This window comes from Vulpes lagopus, chromosome 13 (assembly GCF_018345385.1).
Source record: "Vulpes lagopus strain Blue_001 chromosome 13, ASM1834538v1, whole genome shotgun sequence".
In the NCBI taxonomy this organism is placed as follows: domain Eukaryota; kingdom Metazoa; phylum Chordata; class Mammalia; order Carnivora; family Canidae; genus Vulpes; species Vulpes lagopus.
Genome location: NC_054836.1, coordinates 47,532,246 through 47,555,135, shown reverse-complemented (window position 1 = coordinate 47,555,135; position 22,890 = coordinate 47,532,246). Strand labels below are relative to the sequence as shown.

Genomic DNA, 22,890 nt, shown 5'->3' with positions numbered 1-22,890 from the left:
TGCAAATCATATATATCTGATAGGGAGTTAATATCCAAAATATACAAGGAGCTCACACAACTCAATAGCAAACAAAAACAAAAACAAAAACAAGCAAAAAAACAATCTGATTTAAAAATGAGCAAAAGAACTAGATATTTTTTCCAAAGAAGACAAAATTGCCAACATTATGTGAAAAGACCTCAGCATCCCTAATCATTAGGGAAATGCAAATCAAAACCACAAGGAGATATCACCTGGTACCTATTAGAGTGGCTACTACCAAAAAGACAAGAGATAACAGGTATTGGCAAAGATAAGGAGAAAAGGGCCCTTTATACTATCAGTGAGAATGTAAATCAGTACAAGTATGGAAAATAAGTAGGGAGTTTTTTGAGGAAACTCTCAAAAATTAAAAATAGAATTACCGTATATGATCCAGAAATCCCACTTCTGGGTATATAATCAAAGGAAATAAAAATAGGGTATTTTTTTTAATTTAAATTCAATTAGTTAATTTAAATTCAATTCAGTTGCATACCATTTAGGTTATTTCCATATCTTGGCTGCAGCGTCATTCCCAATAGCCAAGATATGGAAATAACCTAAATGTCTGTCAGAAGATGAATGGCTGTCACACACACAGGAATATCAATCAGGCACCAGAAAGAAGAAAATCCTGCCATTTGCAACAACGTGGATGGGCCTTGGAGGCGTCATGCTAGATGAAATCTATCAGAGAAGGACGAATACTGTATGATTATCACTTATATGTGAAATCTAAAAAAGGTAAATTCATGGAAACAGAGTATAAAATAATGGTTACTGGGGGATGGAGCTGGGGAGATGTTGGTTAAAGGATACAAACTTCCAATTAGTTCTGAAGGATCTAAGGTACAGCAGAGTGATTATAGTTCTCAATACTCTATTACGTACTTGGACGGTGCTAAGAGGGTAGAGCTTCGATGCTCTCACCACAGAAAAGAAACGGTAATTATGTGGCGCTAGAGGTGTTAACTAAGTCTACTGCGGCAATCATTTCATAATATATAAACGTATCAAGTCATCACGTCGTACACCTTAATGTCATATATGAGTCATATCTCGGGGCACCTGGGTGGCTCAGCGATTGAATGTCCGCCTTCGGCCCGGGGTGTGATCCTGGAGTCCCGGGATGGAGTCCCGCATCAGGCTCCCTGCATGGAGCCTGCTTCTCCCTCTGCCTGTGTCTCTGCCTCTCTCTCTGTGTCTCTCATGAATAAATAAAATCTTTTAAAAAAATTCATATGTCAAATAAAACTTGGTAAAACAAGAAAACCAACTTCACCATTTGTATGTGTGCTGTGACCCAGAGATATTTTATGCATAATCAAATATGCAAAAAAACCACTCTGCTCTATTTTTAGCACCAATAGATCACCATACGTATTTTTTTTGTATTTTGATTTTTCTGTTTAATAGATATCAGATTATTCTAAAGTATGAACTCTTTAAAGTTGTGAGGGTTTATTCTTTAAAAAAAAAAAAATAGGTGAGGGATGCCTGGATGGCTCAGCAGTTGGGTGCCTGCCTTTGGCCCAGGTCATGATCTCAGGGTCCTGGAATCAAGTCCCACATCAGGCTCCCTACATGGAGCCTGCTTCTCCCTCTGCCTGTCTCTCTCTCTCTCTGTGTGTGTGTGAGTGTGTGTGTCTCTCATGAATAAATAAATGAAATCTTTAAAAAAAAAAAGGCGAAATTTCAGTGAGTGATAATTTCATGACATTGTAGAACGCTGGAGATTATTTTTTCCCATATGGGGAAATAGATAAACCTGAAAAAAATCCCAAACACCATTTGTATCAAAGGTCTTAAGAGCAGCAAATACATGATTATCACAGGATCTAAATCTGAAATTTAGATAAGCCACATTTGTTTCTTTTGCCCTTTAAAAATAACCTCTATCATAGTTACGGTGCTTCCCTGATTAATCACTGTGTTTCTCCCAGGGAATTAAGTATCTTGGATCTGACAGGTAAATGGGCCTTCCCGGATCTAGGCAGACCTAACTTTCTTGACTGTTATTTGAGCGCTGGAGTGAACTTGATGCCACTCCACCGCTGCCCACTAGAGGGGCCTCGAGCTCTTTTTCCCTTCTGCTCTGGCTCCTTCGGGCCCTATTTTATTTCAGGCTGGGGGCCCTCTAGATGATCCATCTTGCCAGTTAACGCTCACAGCTAAACCCAGACCTACACTCCGACTTTAAGCCAGCGCAATTCTTCTAGGATAGATTTGTAGATCCCTTCCAAGAGCTCAAGGGAAGGAGTTCCTGAAGGCTCTTGCAGTCCTATTCCAAAGTCAGGTGCATCCTCTGGTGTCCAAATCTCTCGCTAACCAGTTTGCCTTAAAAATCCCTTGAGTTGGGCTAAAAACCAATATACAGACTCTGTATATACAAATACACGAAGCGTGTCACATGCTGAAGTATGTTAAATACAATTTACAGTCTTGAGAGGTAGCTTCGATAACACTTAACGCGTCTGAAACACAACCTCTATCGAAGGGGAGAGCAATGGGAAATTCAGCTGCTTTTTAAATCTGACCACAGCTTCCTAACACAAATACCCAGACACTTCTTGGTAAAATGAGCTTTTTCCTTTTAGAGAAATAAGGGAGGAGATACTGGGGAAAGATACCAGATCCTCTCACCAAAGAGACTTCTCGGCTCATCAGCTAACAGTGGCTCACAGACCGAGGTCCCCATTGTTTCTGGATCACAGGCCAGGCTAGGGAATTCACAATTTCTGACCTCAGCCCCCCTGTGCTTTGACGTACCACACCTCTGTGGCGTCTTCAGGGCTTCCCCATGCCCCAGACACCTGGTAACAAGGCATCCCTCAAGCCCTTTAAGCTTCTGGACTGTCTTCAGTGAAACACTGGAAAACACACAGAGGCCTTCTCCTCCTTGACCCCATACCCCAGGTAAATATACCTATAAACTGGGATCCCCAAAGGCTGGTGGGCTAGCTTCTGAGGTGTTTAGGGTTTAGATAAGTGACTAGATTTGTCAGGGAAAGCCAAGGCTTTGAGAATGTGAACACACTGGATGTTGAGGATGGGAACTGGTGCCCTTGCCTGCAGGGTCCGTTGGGAAGCTGCCTGCGAAGCTCTCGAGTCTGATCCTCCCGCATGTTCACTGAGCCTAGCTGCCCCCAGCACCCAAACCACTCGGTCTGACTGCTGCTCGCATGCGGGCCCAGGTCGGTCCTGTAAAAAATTCTCTGGTAATCTATTTTTTTAAATTTATTCATGAGAGACACACACAGAGACACAGGCAGAGACACAGACACAAGCAGGCTCCCTGCAGGGAGCCTGATGCGGGACTCGATCCCAAGATCCCAGGATCATGCCCTGAGCCGAAGACAGACGCTCAACCTCTGAGCCACCCAGGTGTCCCGATCCTCTGGTAATTTAAATATGAATAAGTGAGTGATGAAGAACGATGTTCAGAAAAATTCAGAAGGGAAGTTAGACAAATTCCTAGAGCTCCAGCTGTTTACCAGTTTTACAAATAGTGAGGATTTACCTTTTGAGACCTGGCCTTGTGTTTTGGTACCTGAAGTGATGAAAAGCCCCTGTGGGCCTCCGCCAGCCGAGGGCTCAGACCCTTCGTCACACGGTCACAGTAGCCTGTCCGCTCGCTCAGCTCCTGCTGGCCTCCACCATGGACTCTTCCAGGTACTGCCCCCACTGATGGAATCTCTCACCGAGTCCTGAAAAGCCACACGAAGATTCTGGTGAACTACCATATTTCTTCTTGCTCCATTTTTAGATTATGTACGTAGGCTCAGCCACATTTCTAGGCACCTAAACATCTCCTCCCCCCACACACACGGGTGGTTTCTCAAAGTGTGAACCTCAGGGCACCTTCACCAATCCGGCTGGGCCACAGGCCAGACCTAATCAGCAGTCCCATCGTCGGGCTCCCTGGCTTAGGGCTAAGGAAACTGCTGGCCAGAAAGCTCCTGGGAGACTCCATGCACCAAAGTGGGAGGCCCACGACCCCAGAGAGAAATTCCCTTTGTTGGGTAGCTGGGGCAGACATAACCCTTTAGGGCAAAAAGGCGAAGCGCAGGCCAGGGAAATGCAGTTGTCAGTGTGCCCACCAGCACCCAGCGAGTCTGTGGCATAGTGGACCTCATCCTGGCATCGCCTCCTCCCTGGCCTCGAGCTTGGAGTCGGTGAAGGGGAGTGGAGATTTGTATAGCCAGGAAAATGCATAGGATTCCTTACAGAACGGGGACGGCGTCCTGCTGGTCCTTCTTTCCGGAGAAAGCCATCTCTGGAATCTCTAAGAACGCCATCTCGGCACATCTCAGAACCCAAAGGAAGAATCCACCCCGGGAAGCCAGCGGGCCTGGGCCCACTGGCCGGACACCTTCCTCCGCAGCCAAGCGGGCTCTGCCCAGATCACACGATGAGGGAGGCCAATCGCACTCCCCACAGCAAAACCGAAGTCCTTGATGCTCCCCGCAGCCCCCCCAAACATTTAATTAAATAATTTATCGGGCAGCCCAGGTGCTCAGCAGGTTAGCACCTGCCTTCAGCCCAGGGCGTGATCCTGGGGACCCAGGATCGAGTCCCACGTCGGGCTCCCTGCATGGAGCCTGTTTCTGCCTCTGCCTGTGACTCTGCCACCCCCTTCGTGTGTAAATAAAATCTTTAAAATAAACAAACAAATAAGTCAATTGGAGAAGGACAAACAGTGTATGTTCTCATTCATTTGGGGAATATGAATAATAGTGAAAGGGAATATAAAGGAAGGGAAAAGAAATGTTGGGAAATATCAGGAAGGGAGACAGAACATAAAGACTCCTAACTCGGGGAAACGAACTAGGGGTGGTGGAAGGGGAGGAGGGCGGGTGTTGGAGGGGAATGGGTGACGGGCACTGAGGTGGACACTTGACGGGATGAGCACTGGGTGTTTTTCTGTATGTTGGTAAATTAAACACCAATAAAATAAACAAACAAATAAATAATTGATCATAATGGAACTCAGCAGGGCGCCGGGGCAAGTCCATCCTCCAACCCTGACTACTGCTTGGAGCCCAGCCTGCTCAGCAGACACTATGGAGCATCCCCACGACCACAGGCACCACGTGAAACCTGCCTCACGGGGCCTGAGTCCAAACTCAGGAAGACACAAGCAGATGTGGAAGGGCTTCTGAGGCTTTCGCCCTCTCCCCCGGCCCCTCCTACCCGGCCCCCAGGAACCACTGCCCCCCGAGGACAGGGCTCTCCAGACACAAAGCAGCACCCTCCTTCCTGATGCTCTTTCACAGGCCCTTGACCTTCACTGCTCTTATGGATCTGAGCCGCCCAGGTTACCAAGCCCAAGCAGGCCACCCAGGCACCCATGGGAGAAAAAGGGAGGAGCTGGAGACACCCCAGGAGGCGAGAGCCAGAGGAGCCAGGATGCCCCAGACCACAGCTCCCGCTGCCTTCAGAGCTCGTCCTGCTGTCTCGGGCTGCACCTGGCCCGCTGGCCTGCAGCGGCAAGGGGACCTGGCCACCCTGCCTCTCTCCCACCTGCTTCCCTCGGCCTGTGTGCTGCCGAGGAAAGGCCAAGGCCTAGGTCACCCTCGGCTCCTCAGCCTCCTGAGTGGTTTCCAGAAAGCAGGAAGCCACAGCAAAAGCTCCCCGGCCTGTCCCTTTGGCATTAGTCCCACCTGCCTTTGTCAGGGCCACTGATTGTCCACAGCCCGACAGGTCGGCTTGACGTGTCCCAGACCAAGTGCACTCCTCACCACGGTGAGACCAGAGCCCCCATCACTTACCTTCTCTGTGCCTCGGTTCCTTCATCTGTAAGAGAAATGCAGACAATAGCACCGACCTCTCTGGGCCCTTCTGAGGAAGGGAGCAGTTGGAAGTGTCAAGTGCTCAGGAAGGTTAAGGAGCCAGTGCGCGTGGCCAAGGACTATTTAAAAACAAGGTAACTGAGTGGCACCGAGGCCACTAATTCCTCTCCTTGGAAAGCAAACCCTGCGGCATGTGACGTGCACTTACCTCCCATTCCACAGATGGCGGAGACATCCGCCTGGCTGGGTTCTCACTCACTCGAGTGGGATGGGATCTGCAGGGGAGAGGGTGGGGGGATGGGGGTGGGCTCCAAACCACTAGATCCAAAGAAAGGCAAAGAAGAAAATAAGAAAATGACATCCCTCTGGCTTTGGAAGAATGCAGCCCTCTCTTGAGGGCCACTCCTGTTTTTGCTTCCCTTGACGTCCTCCCGAATAGTAGTGAGGGAGTCCTAGCTGGGGCCTAATTATTTGTGGCACAGGAGGGCTTCTGGCTGCCCTCTGAGTCACCCCTGCTAAGTCTGGTGACAGCAAAAGGGCAGGGCTGGTGCAGCAGAGCTCAGAGAGATGGCCCTGGGCCCCGCTGACCGGCTTCTGCACAGAGAGGAGGGGAGCTCCCCGATCACAGGACCTCTCATGGGACAATGGTCAGGAGAGGAAGGTTCCATCGAGGCAGGAGGAGAGGAGCTCTGCTCGCCCTTGGTGCCCCTGTGATAGAGTGACCCAGGGAGGACACCAGGGCTTCCACTTGGTGCCTGGGGCTTTCGGGTCCCCTAGCACTTAATCCTTCACTTCTCCTGCCCAAACCCACCCTCTGGAAACCCAGCTCCGCATCAGGGGGCTCCTCTTGGCTTTTACGACAAAGTGGCTCCGCGGTTGGGCCCCATCTCGAACAATCCTGGAGGACTGTAGGAGAAGGAAGAAAAGAATGGGGAGGAAAGAAGGGATGGAAATGTCACATCTGCGGAGGAAGCTGGGGACGGGGTGGGAGGAAAGTCTGGAGAAGCGTAGGGTTTAGAAATGACTCGAAGGCGGGGTGGGGGTGCAGACAAATTCTATCCAGTGGACTGTGATTCAGCAATAACAAGAAATGAGCTGTCAGGCTGTGAAAAGACAGAAACTTTAAACGCAGGTTGCTCAGAGAAGTCAACCTGAAAAGGCTACAGATTGACCAACTCTATGGCCTTCTAGAAGAGGCAAAACTACAGAGACGTAGAAAGACCAGTGGTTGCCGGGCGAGCCTCTGGGAGGGGATGAGTAGGCGAGCACAGAGGGTTTTTAGAGCAGAGCAAAGCGGATATCGGTCTTCACATGTTCATTGAAACCCACGGAGTGTGCGGAGAGTGAACTGAGAACTATGGACTTTGGTGGATGGTAACGTGCCCAGGCTAGCTCACGGGTGGGAGCAACGACACCTCGCTAACGTCAACAGGGGAACTCTAGGACGGGTATGGGAACTCTGTGCTTTCTGCCCTCGTCTCCTATAAACCTAAAACCACCCTTTAAAATAAACTCAGTTAAAGATGGCAAAACTGAGCAGAAAACAAGCCAAATCCATGCCCCGAAAGCAAAAACCAAGAAGGCGGAGGCTAGAATATCTCCCTCTGCGGACCCCCCCCTCCCCACAACCAGGTTTTCTGAGCAAGGCTTGAATGTCAGGCTGGGCCACTCTGTGTGAGGAGGCGTGGCTGCTGCTTTGAGCTCTCCCAGCCTCCAGCCCAAACCGAATGACCTTCGTCAAGGTCATGCAATTGGATTTCTCTTCCCCTCTCCTCTCACTTAAGAGGCCTTTTCTTTCCATCATTTTGGTGCAAAAGGCAATCCGGCTAAAAGGATTTGGGGCAGCTGGCTGGTGAGCGCTGGTGGAGGTGAGGCACCAGAGGAGGTCTGCTCAGTTGGGTTGGGAGGCCCCCCCCTTCCTCCCCTTCCCCCCCTTCCCCCCCTTTCCTTCTAACTCCAGTGCTTTCGGTGAAAGCTCAGCGATCACAGGCTCCGTGCTCCGCTGCACAGTCCGAGCCCCAGGGAGAGGCACTACTCACCCTCCCGCTGGAGAGGGTCCCTCGGAGCGGCCGGCTGATGCCCAGGCAGCCCCAGAACGCCCAGCAAAGACTTCCTTCCTGGGGCCATGATCATCGGTGACGCTTCTTGGAGCCGGGAGGTCCAAAAGATGGTCTCATGGAAAACAGGCTGCTTCCACCGCATCTGGCCCTGGCCCCAAGCTACGGGGTCCACAGCGCGTGGTGACGACAGTTTCTGGGTACCGGCCCACAGCAGGTTCTCAGCGTGGGGGGAGGAATAAACCCTCGGCCCCATGGTGGCCTGGGTAGCCCATCATCTAGGCTCAGGACTCTCATCACCAGTGAGGCTACTTTCTCAGCCCTGGCGCCGGCAAGCACAGAATGGACGTGTGGGCGCGGGCTTCGGGCTGGGCCTGGATCCCACCTGTTTACTCACCGCGTATGTGACCGGTAGGAGGTTAAGCTGTCTAAAACCTCAGTTTCTTTGGCTGTAAAATGGGTGTTATAATCCTGGTCTCACAGGAGATCTAAGGGAGAACCATGCCAGCTAAGGGAAGGGTGCCTAGTTGGCCTATCACCATGTGCTTATCACCCCCCCCCCCCGCCCCCCAAAACACCCTCTTTCCTCACTACTCCCAGGCTTTGCTTCTTGTAGATCCACAATTAACAGACATTCCTCAGAATCCTCACAGGGCGGCTCTGGGCCAGGGATCCGATTGAAAACTGAAGTAGGTGGGGAGGGAGGGAGGAAACACTATCATTCTGTTGGAGTTCTCGTCCAGCCCAGGGAGCCTGTGCCGAATGTCCAGACAGACTGTCCCAGGCACAGACTAGGTGCTCGATGCACGAGACAGTGTAACAAGGGGCTCAGAAGACGAAGAACAGGCGGGAGGGAGAAAGCCCTAGATTTTATAGTGATCGCAGGGGGTCGACGGGGGTGTGCGAGGCACCTCTGCAAAGTGGGGGGAGCCTATAAAGGGGCAGGCTCGCTGGCCCACAGCCTCACGGGCACAAAACACGGCCCCACCGCCGGGAACCCACCCCCGGGACTCTCACCGCAACCAGTCAGGTTCATCTCTGTTTATTGTTTTCAAAACAAAACTAAAAATCACCACTCAAAATGTTTGAGAAGAGTGCTCAGCTCCATCACAGTTAAAAGCTTTATGTAATTTGCAGCCAGAGCATCGAGGACTGGTGGTCACCAACGGGAGCTTCCGGCGTGGCCCGGACAGGGCCTGGGGCCTGGGATGGCTGCTCCCGCCCCGGGAGCCCCAGCTCAGTCCTCTGCACGCGCCATCCAGGGGCACCCACAGAGGACAAGGACAGCTCAGCCCCCACCGGGCTTGCCAGTTGCCCATCCGGCACCTCCCTCCCCCTCCAGAGGTCCCAAAACGTCCACAAACAAAGGCGTCAGGCAGGTGGAAGCCCAGATGCTAGTGCTGTCAGGCTGAAGGCCAAACCGCAGCTGGGCCGCCTGCATGTTCTAGAAGGGGGAGCTCCCGGCTCCGGGCTCAGAGGCGGAGAAGAGATCTGGTGCCATCATCGCTCGTGCTTAATGTTGGCTTCGCTTCGCTCTAAGGTGACCCCGTTGCCGTTTCGAGGGCCTTCCTTCTTGCTCCAATCCTTTTCAGTGTAAAACTCAGCTAGCACGGGGCAGTGCTCAGAGGCCACTCCGCCCCAGGACCAGTTATCTGGAATCCAGGGGTTCGTGAGGCCTTCTCTCACGACAGCCCAGTGACCTGGAGTGACAGGGAAAGAGAGGGCCAGATATCAGGCCCGGGGCTGGGAGGGGTCACAGGCTGGCGGCTGGAAGCTTCTGCGGCAGGTCTGCAAGCCAGCGCCCCCTGACAACACCCCTCAGAGACCCAGCTTGCCGGGCAAGCTAAAGGTTTCGGCCAATTCGATTTGGCGGACAAGCGAGGGCTTAGCCTACCTTGGAGGCACCGAAATCCCCCTGCGTCTACGCTTCCCGCTCATTTACCCACCCGCCAGCCTATGGCTGGCCTCCTCCTCACCATATACTTCTTCTAATCTGAGCCGCAAGAATGAACCTGAGGCAGCATCAAATAGCTCTCAAAGGTGGGATAGCTCATTGTGGTTTTGATTTGCATCCCCCCACTCTGATGATCAGCGACATTGGGGTCTTTTCACGTACGAGTCGGCAACTTGCACGTCCTCTTTGGAAAAAGCCTGTCTATTTGGTTCTTTTGCTCCTCCCTGCACATCACCCTCCATAACTTAGCAGCAAGGGGACAGAGGAAACGATTTCTAACCTCCCCCTGGCTCCGTGTTCTCTTGTGATGAGAACCCCATCGTCTTCAGGGACCCTCCTGGCTGCCCGGACAGGCCGCCCCAGCCTCTGAGCAGCAGTGCTTTTCTGCAAACCATGTCTCCCCTAGTTTGGTGACTGTCACTCCCCCGGAGACCCACTTCCATCATCCTTCAGCTCCTCCCTCACACAGTGCAATGGGCAACCAGCACCCAGAGAGGTGTAGGCAGCTGGTGACACAGTCTGGACTGGAAATTCTACTCCTGAGGACCTCAGCCCTGGCTGCCCGTGAGGCTTCCACAGGGGAACCCCAGAACTGGGACTTGCACAAATTGTAAACATCTCACTGAGGTATAATATGTAGGACACGTTGGCACTTTGCAAAGCACCAGGAAGGACTGAGAACGGCAGTCCCTGCCGTTCATCAAAAGACATTACGGTCACGGTCATATTTCTGCCTGTTTCCTGCCCTGAAGTCCGCTCAGCAGGTTTACTGGTTTGTGGGTGGCAGGGGCCACGGGGCCGCACGGAGGTTAGCCACCCACCGCAGCCCGGTCCTCGTGGGGCCCGTGTCGAGCACGTCCCGCACCCCACCCCGAGGCTCCGACACGTGTCCGCTCAGCCTCAGTGGCTGCTCCTCGGGGCAGTGGCAGGAAACTACAGGCCACGCCACGGGGCCTGGATGTGAGGAGGCTTGAGGAAGGTTTGCTCAATGACTGTCCTTAAAGTTAGAGAAAGCTATCAGCCCATCGCAGGGCCAGTATCTGTTGGCCCGTAACCAGCTTTGCCCGGGACACGCTGAATTTGTACCTGAAGATCAGTGAACGCCTTCTATCTTCCCAACCCCCCCCCGACTCTTCAGAGCGGCTCTGCTTGAATGATAGCTAGATAGGCACCTGAACGATATGCGATCCTGTAAATGCCTACAGAGGAGGCAAGATAACCCCTTACCAGAGTTATCAAACCAAAGGATCTGGAACCATCAGGCCAGACCGGTCTCTCTCAACTCCCGTTTCTGAACAGGGGAAAGAATGAGCGACGTCCGCTTTACCTGTGAAAACCTTCTTTAAGCTTTTACTGATCCAGATGTTATCCAGAGACTTTGAGCCTTGGGGATTCTTGGTGCTGATGTTGGTGAAGGTGTGCGCAGGGACCAGGTGGTAAAATTTTTCTTTCCTCAAGATATCATAGTCACTGCTGTCGGGACCCTGGCCAAAGTCCCCTAAAACAATCATGTCTTTTTCTCCTGGAGGTGGGAAGAAAGAAAATCAGGCACTTAGGAGATGGCGGGAGGTAAACCCACTACTGATCGCGGCACGCTAAGCGGGAGGGATCTCGATTCTCTGACTGGACGCCCCAGGGTCAGGAAGGCTTATGGTTCTCATTCTACCAATTTTTCTAAATGCCTTGTGCAACAAACAAAAAGCCGAAATATCCACAAAACTTTAAAAGTAGGTCAGTAACGCAACAGGAAAAGGAGCTCTGTGGGATGCAGAGATCACCCCTGTTCCAGCTCATGCGTTGCAAAATTGTGGCTGGAAAAAACAAAACAAAACAAAACAAAAACAAAAACCTGAGGGTCTCAGCCAGATATTTAACAAGAGCTTGACAAACATTCATTGGACACGGTGGAGAAAAATATGCCAAGATACAAGATAGTGGGCACCGACATGTCAAGGAAAGAGGCCTCAGGAGAAACCAGCCCTGCACACACTTTGTTCTCAGACTTCCAGCCTCCAGGATGGTGAAGAAATAAATGTCTATTGTCTAACCCACCCAGACCAATACAGTCGGTCTAAGCCCAAACCGACTGACACAGAGGGCCTGAAGGAGAAAGGGTTTCTCTTTGAAGTATTTTCAACATTCCTACCGTTGTCTGATGCACACTAGAGTAAGTGGAGTCATCACCAAGTATTCCCCAGAGGGAGCAGACATTCTGAGAGGACATCAGGGACCCCAGCTAGGCTCTGGGATTCCCATCATCTCTGACCATCACTTCCTGTCTCGAGGTTCCCTCCAGGGGAAACCGCATTGCCGTGGGGAGCAGTGCTCCTGTCCTAACTTGCAAAGGGAGGCTTTCAGGAGAGCAGTTCATAAACGAGAGCCGCAGGTATCTGAGACACTCAGCAAAGTCTTTTGCGTTCCTGGACAGGAATATGTTTCAGCAATAATGGCCAGAGGCAAAGAAATCTAGAGTGAAAGGACAGGCCACCAGCAGAGGGCACTGGTGCACTGCAGACGACACCCCCCCCAAACCATCGCCAGGGGCCAGGAGGGACAGAAGGGGATGGGATGGGACACTCCCCTGTGGCCCTACCACGTGGCCGAAAGAGATGTAATGGTACCTCTGCGCTAGATCTCAACAACCTTGGTGCCCAAAGCAGGGCAAGCTCACGTGGTCTTGAGAAATCAGTGCCAACCTCAACGGGAAAGGAGGCTCGAAAACCGTTCATACCTGACCACTGCTAACCTGACCAGGGCCCACCCATGAGCCCTCACCTGGTATTGGGTCTTCTGCACAGGTGAGGAGCTAAGTCTCTAGAGGCTCAGCGGCTTGCCCCGAGTCACCAGGCCAGCCCTCAAGTCCAGGGCTCTACACGAAGAGCTAGAATGGAAGAGCCACGGGGACGTGGGCGCTGTTCAGCACAAAACCCCAGGTGCCTGGAAGAGCGCCTGCACCACGGCAGATACTCCATAAACACGTATGCGATGAACGGATGAATGAGGCACAAGGAAAACCCCAGAATTAAGACACAATTTTTGAAAGGAAGGAAGAGAAAGAGGCTTAATTAAATAACAACACTCAAGGTTGTGAGAAACAAGGCAGGAGGTTCCCACACGATGAGAGAAGTTTTCACTGGGACGCAGACCTGAAAACGTCTGGGCCAACAAAGCCAATTCTGAAATCAGGAAGAGATGCTGGTGTCAAAGGTCAACACACCCAGCTCTGCGTAACTTCAAGAATGAAAATAACGGCTCCCTTTCTGAACGGGCACCTCCAGGTCTCTTAGGACTCATCTGCTCTCCGTTAAATCGGTGTTGCTGAGGACGTCATCCAGTCCTTGCCTCTGAGAATCCACAGGTGTGCAGGTTGTCCCATAATCTCCTGAATTCTAGAAAGTCATCCGCCTGGGGTGGGCTCCTTAGTGCCCAGGCGTGAGGGGGGAATGTCTGGGGCTGATGTCCTCGGACAGTCCCCATGTCCGCAGAACAGAATGCCACGGGCAACAGCAGGAGCTGGTCCCCTCCCCCGCCAAGGGGTGGCCCAACCCAACGCCAGGCATTACTGCGCACACTGTCCCATGCTAGCTGAGTTCACGGAGCGAGTCCCGGTGGGGTCTGAAAGAAGAGCATTCCACCAGAACACTGGCACGCCACACCCGGATGTCAACCCTGATGCACATTCCAGGCCAAGGCAGAAAGGCCCAGAGTTTGCTAATCAAATCGGTTCTGTTTGCTCTGATAGAAGGCCGTGGGATAAAAAGCTTAGCCTTTGTTTTAGCTCAGCCTCGCCTGCTAATGATCAATTTGCCCTGGCACCTTGGGCAGGCTGGAGCACTTCCTGAATCCTTGCGTCTGCGGGGTCGCCGGGCAACAACTGGATCCTGGTTATAAGCACAAGGGCGCAGGGAACATGTGTCACCGTCCACACCTGGACAAGTCAAGGTCAGCCCGGCGGTGGGTCAACAGTCCCCTGGGCAACTTGGTACCAGAACCTGCTCGCTCTGCGGATGTCAGAGAAAACAGTGAGAAGCTATCAGAGAAGTCATGAACTGGCATTTTCCCTTTCTGCTTCCGTGTACAGATAAGGAAGTGCTTGAGGTTGAGAACAACAGAAATGTCCCCAGATTTCAAATGCTCTCAGGCCATCCTTTTGAATTAGGTTAGGAACTAGCTGTGGGTGAACGATTTCCCACAGAGATGCTTCTTGGATGGGGGAGCTCAGCTTAAACACCTTTGACTTTCTTTCTTTTTTTCTTTTTTTTTTTTTTACACTCCTAGTAGGTAGAAAGCTGGTCCCAGAACATCCTGGTTCAAAATGGGACGTGCCTAAGCGATTGTTCGCAGCCACAGTATTCACAAGAGCCAAAGACCGAAACTGCCCAGGTGTCCATCAACCACCGAGTGGGTAAACAAAATGCCATATAAATGTACAATAAGCAGTATTTGGCCTGAAAAAGGAAGGAAACTCTGGTCCCCGCTACACAGTGGACGAACCATAAAGACCTAACGTAAGCGAAGTGGGCCAGCAACAAAGGGACAGATACTGACTGCATGGTCCCACTTTCGGGGAGGTACCGGGAGCGGCCGAGTTCATAGGGATAGAAAGGAGAAGGGGGTTGCTCGGGGCTGGGGCACAGTTCCCAGCTCGGGAAGGTGAAAAAGTTCTGCAGACGGACGAGGGTCACGGTGGTAGAACCACTGAGCGCACTTCATGCCACCCACCTGCACCCTTAAAAGTGGGGACGATGGTAACTGTCAGGTCACGTACACTTGACCACAACCAAAAAACCATTTTAAAATGTGAATTTAGAATGTGACTGGATTGTTTCTACAGCTGGATCCTCACGAGTCGCCCACGTGGGGGGGGGGGCACCCTAACGCGCGAAAGGCTTCGAAAACGAGAGAATACTGGTGAGTGTGTAAGAGAATTCCAGCCTCCAGATGCCAACCGTCACCTCGAGAGGGGTTGGCCTCTGAAAAGCTGAGCCAAACCGACAACATCCCCGTCTTTACAGCAGGGTCAACGTTTCTTTCCTTCCAGGAAACCTCACCCAGGAAAACTTTCTGTATTGCTGGGCCAGAGCCTGGAAGCAGAGGGCCGACTTCCTCCGGAGGCTCTGCTCTTCCCGGTGTGCTCTCAATTCCTCTGGTTACCTGGGAGTCCGCTCCTGGCCCCTGAGCCCCTGCTGTGGGCCTGCTGCGGCCACAGACGGTCACCACGGCCGCCGGGCCCCCCTGAGGTGAGCACTGGCCAGTCCCCCACCAGATGGGCTTGCCAAGGAGCCAAGATTAACACCTAGATTTTCGGAGAGCTCCAGGACCCCTTCGGTGCGACCTGCGTCCCACTGGGGAGAAAAAGCCTACTTGTGCTAATCAGGACTTTCACAGGTGCGTCACCAACAGCCTCTCTTTCAGAGGCAGGCACGTGCAAATCTGCAGATGGCACTGCCACCAGGGCAGCTGAACCCAGGAGGACCTGTCACGGGGGAAGGTGTCAGCACTTTTTCTCCCCCTAATCCTTTCCATCCAAGAGAAGCTTGAAGAGCTCATTAGCCGATACCGCGGCACGTGCACAGTAGGCCCAAAGAGACAAAGAGGTCCCCATGCACGGAGGTGGCCGGGCTTCGTGAACACAGGGGCTACGGTGGTCTTCTGTGCCTCAGTATGCACCACTGCTGACAGCCTAAGGGACAGGACAGATGCCTGGAAGAGGCAACCCCATGCCCACCCTCCAGAAGTGGGAGCCGTCGACCTAGCCACGGACAGAGAGACCATTTCCTACCTTTTAGGGTTTCCTGCAAGGTCTGTACAAAGCTAGCCAAGCGGTGGCTGTCACTGTGATTCCTGCTTGGATTCTCGCCCCCTGGGTGGACCAAGGTTGCCAGGTGAAGGTTCACAAGGGTCAAGTCATTACTTCCCACCTGAGGCGAGAGGAAACAAAGCAACAAGGACGGGCTTAGATGTTCCTATTTCCTGGATTCGTTACTTCCCAGTTACGAATCGCTTCCTGCACGGTGTTGACAACAGCAAACACAAACCAAGTAGCTTGCACCCCGAGAGCTCATGCAAGGTGGTGCCAGGTTAGATTTTTCTCTGAGGCACCTGTAGGACCGAAATCTCCCTTGTTCTATCAGTCCACTCCCCTACATCACACCCTCTCCTCCAACTGAGGATCTGGAAAAACCAGGCACATCTGGAAATGTCAGGTTTGGGTTTTTGTTTTTTCCTTCGAAGCAACTCCAAAGGCGGAGGAGGTGGTGGCTCTGGCAGCCGGTCGTTAGCCAAGACTGGGGCTCTCACCTTCCAGGGCCAGTTGGTGAGCCCTCTGCCAGGACCCCCTGCTGGGGCCCATCTCCTTCCCCACCCCACCCCACCCCCGCCCCCCTTTGCCTGCTTTTCCCTCTGGAGACCACTATGCCCGGATGCTCCCTTTCTCCAGATTTCAAATGCATCAAGCGGGGAATCTGGCTGAAGGTCGGCAGCAGGGGCTATGTCCTGATCCTGCACCCCCAGGGTGCAGGGCCTGGTGGGTAGGTCCAGGCGCCTGCAGGCAGAGCCAGTCTCCTGAGCACCCCAGCATCACTCAGCGGCTCGGGGTTTAGCAATCCTGCCCTTCCGCTTGTCATGGCAACAAACACTAAACACTGCCAGGAGGGAAGGGGGTGCAGGGGGAGCCCCCAGGAAGTGGAGGCTGACCCCAGTTTGCCCACCACCGCCCAGCCTGGAGAGCTCTCTGCAGCTGTGACCACAGAGGAACCATGAGGCCACAGGTAGGGAAACCCCGCCAAGGGAGGGGGGCTAGAGCCAAGCCACATCTCCACACCATACCACTTGCCCGGCCCAGACTGGGGCATGAAGGATAGGAGGCCGAGCGCCCGTCTAAGCACGTTAAAGGATTTGGACCAATAATTCAGGACACGGTAGTATTTTCTCATTGGCCATTAAAAGCAGCCAGCCATGGGGCGCCAGGGTGGCTCAGTCGGTTAGGCATCTGCCTTCGGCTCAGGTCATGATCCTGGGGTTTTGGTGTCAAGCCGCACATGGGGCTCCCTGCTTAGCAGGGCGTCTGCTTCACCCTCTGCCCCCACCCCACCCCTCGCTCATGCTTGTGTGCATTCTCTCTCTCTCTCTCTCAAATCTTAAAAAACGAAAACAAAAAAAAAACCATCCAGCCTTTTAGAGACACTGGTTGGTCTGGCTGTTGTCTTGCTAGGTAAAAACACGTATAACCACTTTACATAAGAAATAAAAAAAAGCAGCCCAGGGCAGCCCTGGTGGCTCAGCAGTTTAGCGCCGCCTGCAGTCCAGGGCGTGATCCTGGAGTCCCGGGATCGAGTCCAGGTCGGGCTCCTTGCATGGAGCCTGCTTCTCCCTCTGCCTGTGTCTCTGCCTCTCTCTCTGTGTGTCACTCATGAATTAATAAAATACAATCTTTTTTTCAAAAAAAAAAAAAAAAGAAGAAGAAGAAGAAGCCCAGTGCAGCATTAGGAGGTTTTAAAGATGAACTGGCTGATTTTACACGTCTGTCTCCTAAGCGCAACCTGAGACACCCCAGGGTGAGTGTGCACACGGAACCCCAGCAACCTTGCAGCTAGGGAGGGGCATGAGCTTGGACTAGACCCCAACCCGAGCCAACACAGCCCCCGAGGGCTGCCCCAGCCAGGAGCTGCCAGAGACTGTGCTGTGGTTCGAAGCAACTCTGAGGCTCCCGAACTGGTATGGAGCACACAGAAGGGGGAAGGCTCCTCAGACCCCCACAGGTGGCTTGCTGGGCTCGGTGGCAAGGGCCCGCTCTTGCCTGACCCTGTGATTTCACAGGTAAGTGCTGTGGGGATAAGGTCCATTGAGTGCCCACTGGGCGATGGGTTCTGGCTGCTGGCTCCTTTTCCTCCTAGTTCCGAGCTCCTGACCGTTGGCTGTTCCTGAGCACTGCTCAGGGACATGCAGGCGACTCAGAGGAAAGCTCACATCAGCCTGCCAACGCTCCCATGTGAGGGGCTCATCTGGAGGAGGTCAGTGGTGGGGCTGCCTTGACCCTAGAGCCCAGAAGCTCCCCCTGCATCCCCTCTGAACCCAAATGACCCCTTGAGGGTCATCCCCTTGTCCCCGGTACAGGTTCTGCTGTCCTCTAAATCCAGTGGTTTCCAAATATCAGAGGGATGAAGAAGCCCTAAAGGTGCCTTGGAAAAACAGGCAGTCCTGGGCCCTATCCCAGAAATCCTGTGTGTTCAGGGGAGGGTCCAGGAATGCCTGATTTAAAAAAAATCTCCCCAGGTAATTCTGACGGGCGCTCTGTGTTAGGTTTGGGAACCAGCCACTTGATCCCCTTCCTGCCCAAATGCCAGGGTTATCGGAGCTAGAGTCCCCTCACCCCCAGGCCCTCGCATTCCTGCCCTGGACAAGTTCATCAGCCAAGGGAGCCTCAAGAGGACATGGCAACCTGACCCTGAGACAGAGCAGATGAGGTTGCTCTGGATCACAGTTTACAAAGGGACCCCCCACCCCCCTTTTAGAAGTAGACCTTCACAGGGACACAAACGGTACCTTGAAACGCGCCAGGTACGGGCTGGGACCCGACGGCTTCCCGTGTCCGTTGCCGGGAGAACTTTCCTGCGAGGTGGCGTCTCTCAGCTCCACGCCTGCCGCAGCATCCCACAGGAATCCTGAGAACCCGGCGCCCTGCAGGAGAAGGGGGCGCGTCAGTTTGGAGAGCAGTCGGTTCTGTGGCAGGGCTCAGCCCCTACCTGGGGGAGGAGGCAGGAGAAACCAGGAGAAGATGGGGGGGGGTGGTCTCTGCACTGGGTCCTGGGATCACATGCACGGGGATTGTGCATCCCCCCAAAACTATAGCATGCTCCTCCTTGCCCCCTTGCCCCAAACTTCCCACGCTGCCACTTTCAGAGGTTTATGCGCAGCCAAGGGTGCCTGGGCTCTCATCGTTTTGGGAGTGATGTGAGGAGGAGCCCTAAGCACAGAGTTGTCTTTTTAATCATCACATTCCAGGAGTCAGATACTCATACCCGTGTCCACCAGGCAGGAACTGAGCTGCCCAGAGAGGTTAAGTAACCTCCCTAACACCCCACTGCTGGTAAACAGCAATGCTGAGAATCAAATAGAGGACTCCAAGGAGTGGGCTTTGCTTACTGATTAGTTGCAGCTCACGACCAGTAAGTACCCGGCACCTAGTAAATCCTCCATAAATATTTGCTGGATGGATGGAGGTCAGTGCTAAGAGTCCCAGGGGTTTGGACCCAGTCAAGGGCCCTCTGCAGGTGGACAGGGCCCACACAGGGGACTGCAGCCCCAGGACAGGGCCCTGTGAGGGCCAGCGGGTGGTGTCAGGGGTGTCCTGAGGCCTGACACTAAACACTGCCATCTCTGGCCTCAGATGACCTGCCTGTTTCTTGCTGCTGTCCATGGGGCCTTCTGGAAAGAGGAAAAGCCTCCTCTCCCAGCCCATCCCAGCATCTGCAGGCTGTGCTGCTGGAGGTCGGCAGCGGGATCTGTGGCATCGCTGGAGGGGCCGGAGACACTTATTACCGAAAGAGAGGAAATGACTCTGCACAACCAGAGTGGCCTGTGCTGAGTCCCCAGTGTCCGCTCGGGTCCCAGCCCCAGGCCTTGCTGGGCTCAGCACCTCAACCAGACCAACTCGTGTTGGGGAGGAGGGGGGAACCATGTTCTGCACACTGTGCACTTTGACATTTATAACCACAGGCCCGTGGCCGGAGAGGACGCCAGTTTAAGAACTGGAAGCCCTGGATCTTGTGCCACCCGTGTCACTCAGCCGTGAGACCACGGAGCCTTCCATTTCTCTAAACCTATTTCCTTGGGTGTAAAGTGAGGGAAATGGGATTTGCCCTTTCAGCATTGGAGGGTTATCCTCCCACTTACTGTTTCTCTGAGGCTCAGCTCTGCTTAAAAGCTTCAGGGGCTCCCCAGGGTGCACCGGCCACTGCCCAGGAGCCCTCTGGGGAGCACCTGCTTGTTCGGTGCCGCCCCTCACACCTGCTCACCCGCCTTTCCAGCAGCACCGGGTGTTTCTGGGGGTCTCTCCCGACCTCTGGCCCCGGGGGCCCCGTCTCCGGAAAAACGGCCGCACCTCCACTCGGGGCAGCAGGAGATGGGGTGTTGGAGCCAGAGTGCCACCTGGGTTCGAGCCTGACCCCGCCGTGTGGCAGCCAGAGGGCTGCCGGGCAGACGGTCTTGTCTTACAGGTGTGGGCCTTCTCGTCTACAGCTGGCCCCCCCCCCCGCCCAGCTGTGGGGCAAGGGCTTGAGAGCTGAGCAGGGGCACCCGACGTCACTTCAGGCCCTGGGGGAACGGCAGTTGCTGCCACCACCTGCCCACGTTTGTCTTGGGTAGAGATGGAACACGTGCAACTTGCAGACACAATTTATTCAACAGCATTTAAAAATTTTTTTCGGTTATCTGTTCATATTCAAAATTCAGGAACTTTCACATTAAAATCTAGATATTAGCATCTTTTGAGACACCGGGAGATGTGTCCACACTAGGCCCACTGCCCCCGCGGCAACCAGTGTACAATGGCCCAGCCGCAGCCTGACACAGGTGTGGACTTCCAGGCCGGCAGCGCCTCTCGTGGGCCCGCCAGGCCCTGGCCTGTGTTCGGTTAATGGAACGTTTCAGTGCACCTGACCTTTTCAAATCCTACAGCTTCCTGCTGATTGATGGAAGGAAGGGGCTATCGCTCCCATTTTAGAGATAAAGGAATTGGGGCTGAGAAGTTTAAGTGGCTTGAACTCGGGTCTTCCTGCAACTGCACATTGTCCTCCAATGGCCTGGGCACCCCAGCCTCGAGTGGGGTTCCCCGCCTCATGCCTCCAATAGGCCGGGAGCTCCCTGAGGGAGGGGCTACGTCAGCTCAGGTTGGATTCTGGCCCTGGGCTTGCAAGGACTAAAACCAGGCAGGGCTGGGTCCCTGGGTCTGTGTTTCTCACCCATGTATGTTTGGCATGTGGCACAGTGCCTGGCACGTAGTAACCTGATGATTTCCCAGCAGATAAGCAGTGTTAAGTGGACTACAAGAGCTTAGTGAACCTACATATGTACAAAGTGCTATTTTTTTTTTTTAAAGGCAAGATGGTATTATTAATTCCATGTAGACTGAGGAAGGACAGCCACGGGCTACCGAGGAAAAGACTAGCTATGTCCCAATTTGGCTTAATTTCTAGCCTATGGGGGAATGTACACTGGCTGTCACCTATAGTAACCATTTACACTCCAAAACATAAAACCCAGAGAAAGAAGATTTACATCACATTTTTAAGTATCAGCTAAAAAGAGAGCTTATTGTCAATAAATGGTTGGATACTTTTCATCCATATCACTCACATAAGTGTTATTCACGTATGTTTATAAACAGGTATACTAGAGAGGAAAAATACATTTGCATTTATAGAAAAACTATGTAATGACACAGTTTCTGACTCATGATTAACTCTTGAAAGTCTATTTTAAAATCCAAAACCCCACTAATATTGGGACACCAGGGGGGCTCAGTGGTTGAGCGCCTGCCTTTAGCTCAGGTCGTGATCCCGGGGTCCTGGGATGGAGTCCCACATCGGGCTCCCTGCGTGGAGCCTGCTTCTCCCTCTGCCTAGGTCTCTGCCTTTCTTTGGGTGTCTCTCATGAATAAATAAATAAAAACTAAAAAAAATTAATAAAATCCCACTAATATCAAACATTCCGAGTGTGTAAAAACTGGTCTTGCATAGATCTGTAAGAGTGAAACATATCCCTACAGCCACAGGGGAACTACCAACGAAAGAAAATTCAAAATGACAATCTGCTCAACATGCCCACAGAACATTTCCATGTGCACAATTTCTACCTCAGAAAGCAAACGCTTTGCGTATGAATTAAGTGAATCTGAAGTTTTCAGTCAAGAAACAATGGGCTCTCCACAAACTTGGCAGAGAATGGAACTGTGGAGACGGGATTAAGAGGACAAAGGACAGAAATACCCCATCCGCAGCCTTGGCTCCAGACAGGATTTCTCTTCTCCTCCCAACACCCCCAACTCCCATTTCCGTCTGGGCAGGAGTCCATTCCCGATCTACATACGAAACGAGAACCAGGGCATTTTGAGATGAATGGCAAAGAGCTAAGAAACGTGCAGAAACGCAAAACAGCATCGAGGATGTTGGCAAAGAAAAAATTTTAAACGTCTGTGATTAGGGGAAAAGGCTGTTTCAATAAAATGGAGATAAAATCCAGGTGTTGCAGAAGAAGGTACCTTCTGGAGCTGAGTAGAGGGCATCTCAGCAACAACGGCCTTCCAGCATCCCCGGGGTCCCTTCCACTTGCGGATGTTGGGCAGGATGGGCTGGTTTAGCTCCGTACAGAACTGCAAAGACAGAGCACAGGTCGGTGTGTGATCCTGCATCCAGCACCTGCGGCCAGCGGGGGGGGGGGGGGGGGGGGGGGGGGGGCGGAGGCAGCCTGAGGAGCCAGGAGATGCCTGACCCTGACTCATCAGCCTTATTCAGAGACTTGTCGGACGTTTTCCCTGTGTTCTTAGGGTTTGTGAAGACCCAGGGGTCTGAAAAAGCCCAACAAATTAAAAAGCAAAGGATCTATAAAACACACAATAATCACCTGGGGGGGGGGGGCCTCTCAGTTCATAGAAATCAATTCTTTTTTGTAGCATTCTAGTACAAATAGCTCAAAATTGTTAGAATCCTTTTTATCCTTGTAAAACCAGTGGTTTCAAGGTCCCACAGGGGTCCAGATTGGTATCAAGTGTGGAGGAGGGAAGAGGAATGAATATACTGAGTCTCTTCTCCTGGGAGCTTAGCTTAGAGGTAGAAAAACTGACCCCCCGAGCTTCATCCTGAACTACGACCGTCTTGCTCACTCTGATTCTTTTCCTAGAAGGAAGCCCCACTGCCATGGGTGGCTACCGCCCCCCACGTGTGACTTCTTTTTGCTCACGTGTGTGCCACCAATGTGGCCTAGGAACTGTAAAGCCACTGGGTCACCAAAGCAAGAGAAAATCGCACAGGCCACGTAAGTGAGGAGTTAACCAACGATGTGCTCC

The 22,890-nt window shown here is 52.7% G+C and overlaps 1 protein-coding gene and 1 long non-coding RNA gene across 5 annotated transcripts in view; both read right to left on the bottom strand.

Moving 5' to 3' along the window:
• The window catches only part of LOC121474750, a 37,568-nt gene extending 33,015 nt beyond the window's left edge, over positions 1-4,553 (bottom strand). The window contains exon 1 of one of the 2 annotated variants that reach the window (XR_005983506.1): positions 3,545-4,553. This is a non-coding gene — a long non-coding RNA (uncharacterized LOC121474750). The remainder of the gene's footprint in view (positions 1-3,544) is intronic. The other variant, XR_005983505.1, reaches the window with a different exon arrangement.
• A 4,346-nt stretch (positions 4,554-8,899) lies between these two features.
• EEPD1 (endonuclease/exonuclease/phosphatase family domain containing 1) overlaps positions 8,900-22,890 on the bottom strand; it is a 131,563-nt gene continuing 117,572 nt past the window's right edge. For all 3 annotated transcript variants that reach the window (XM_041727472.1, XM_041727470.1, XM_041727471.1), the window contains exons 4-8: positions 22,087-22,197; positions 18,372-18,506; positions 15,610-15,748; positions 11,155-11,349; positions 8,900-9,573 (exon numbers count right to left, since the gene is read on the bottom strand). In XM_041727472.1, the coding sequence (XP_041583406.1) occupies positions 9,374-9,573; positions 11,155-11,349; positions 15,610-15,748; positions 18,372-18,506; positions 22,087-22,197 (780 nt within the window). In that variant the 3' untranslated portion in view covers positions 8,900-9,373. The remainder of the gene's footprint in view (positions 9,574-11,154; positions 11,350-15,609; positions 15,749-18,371; positions 18,507-22,086; positions 22,198-22,890) is intronic.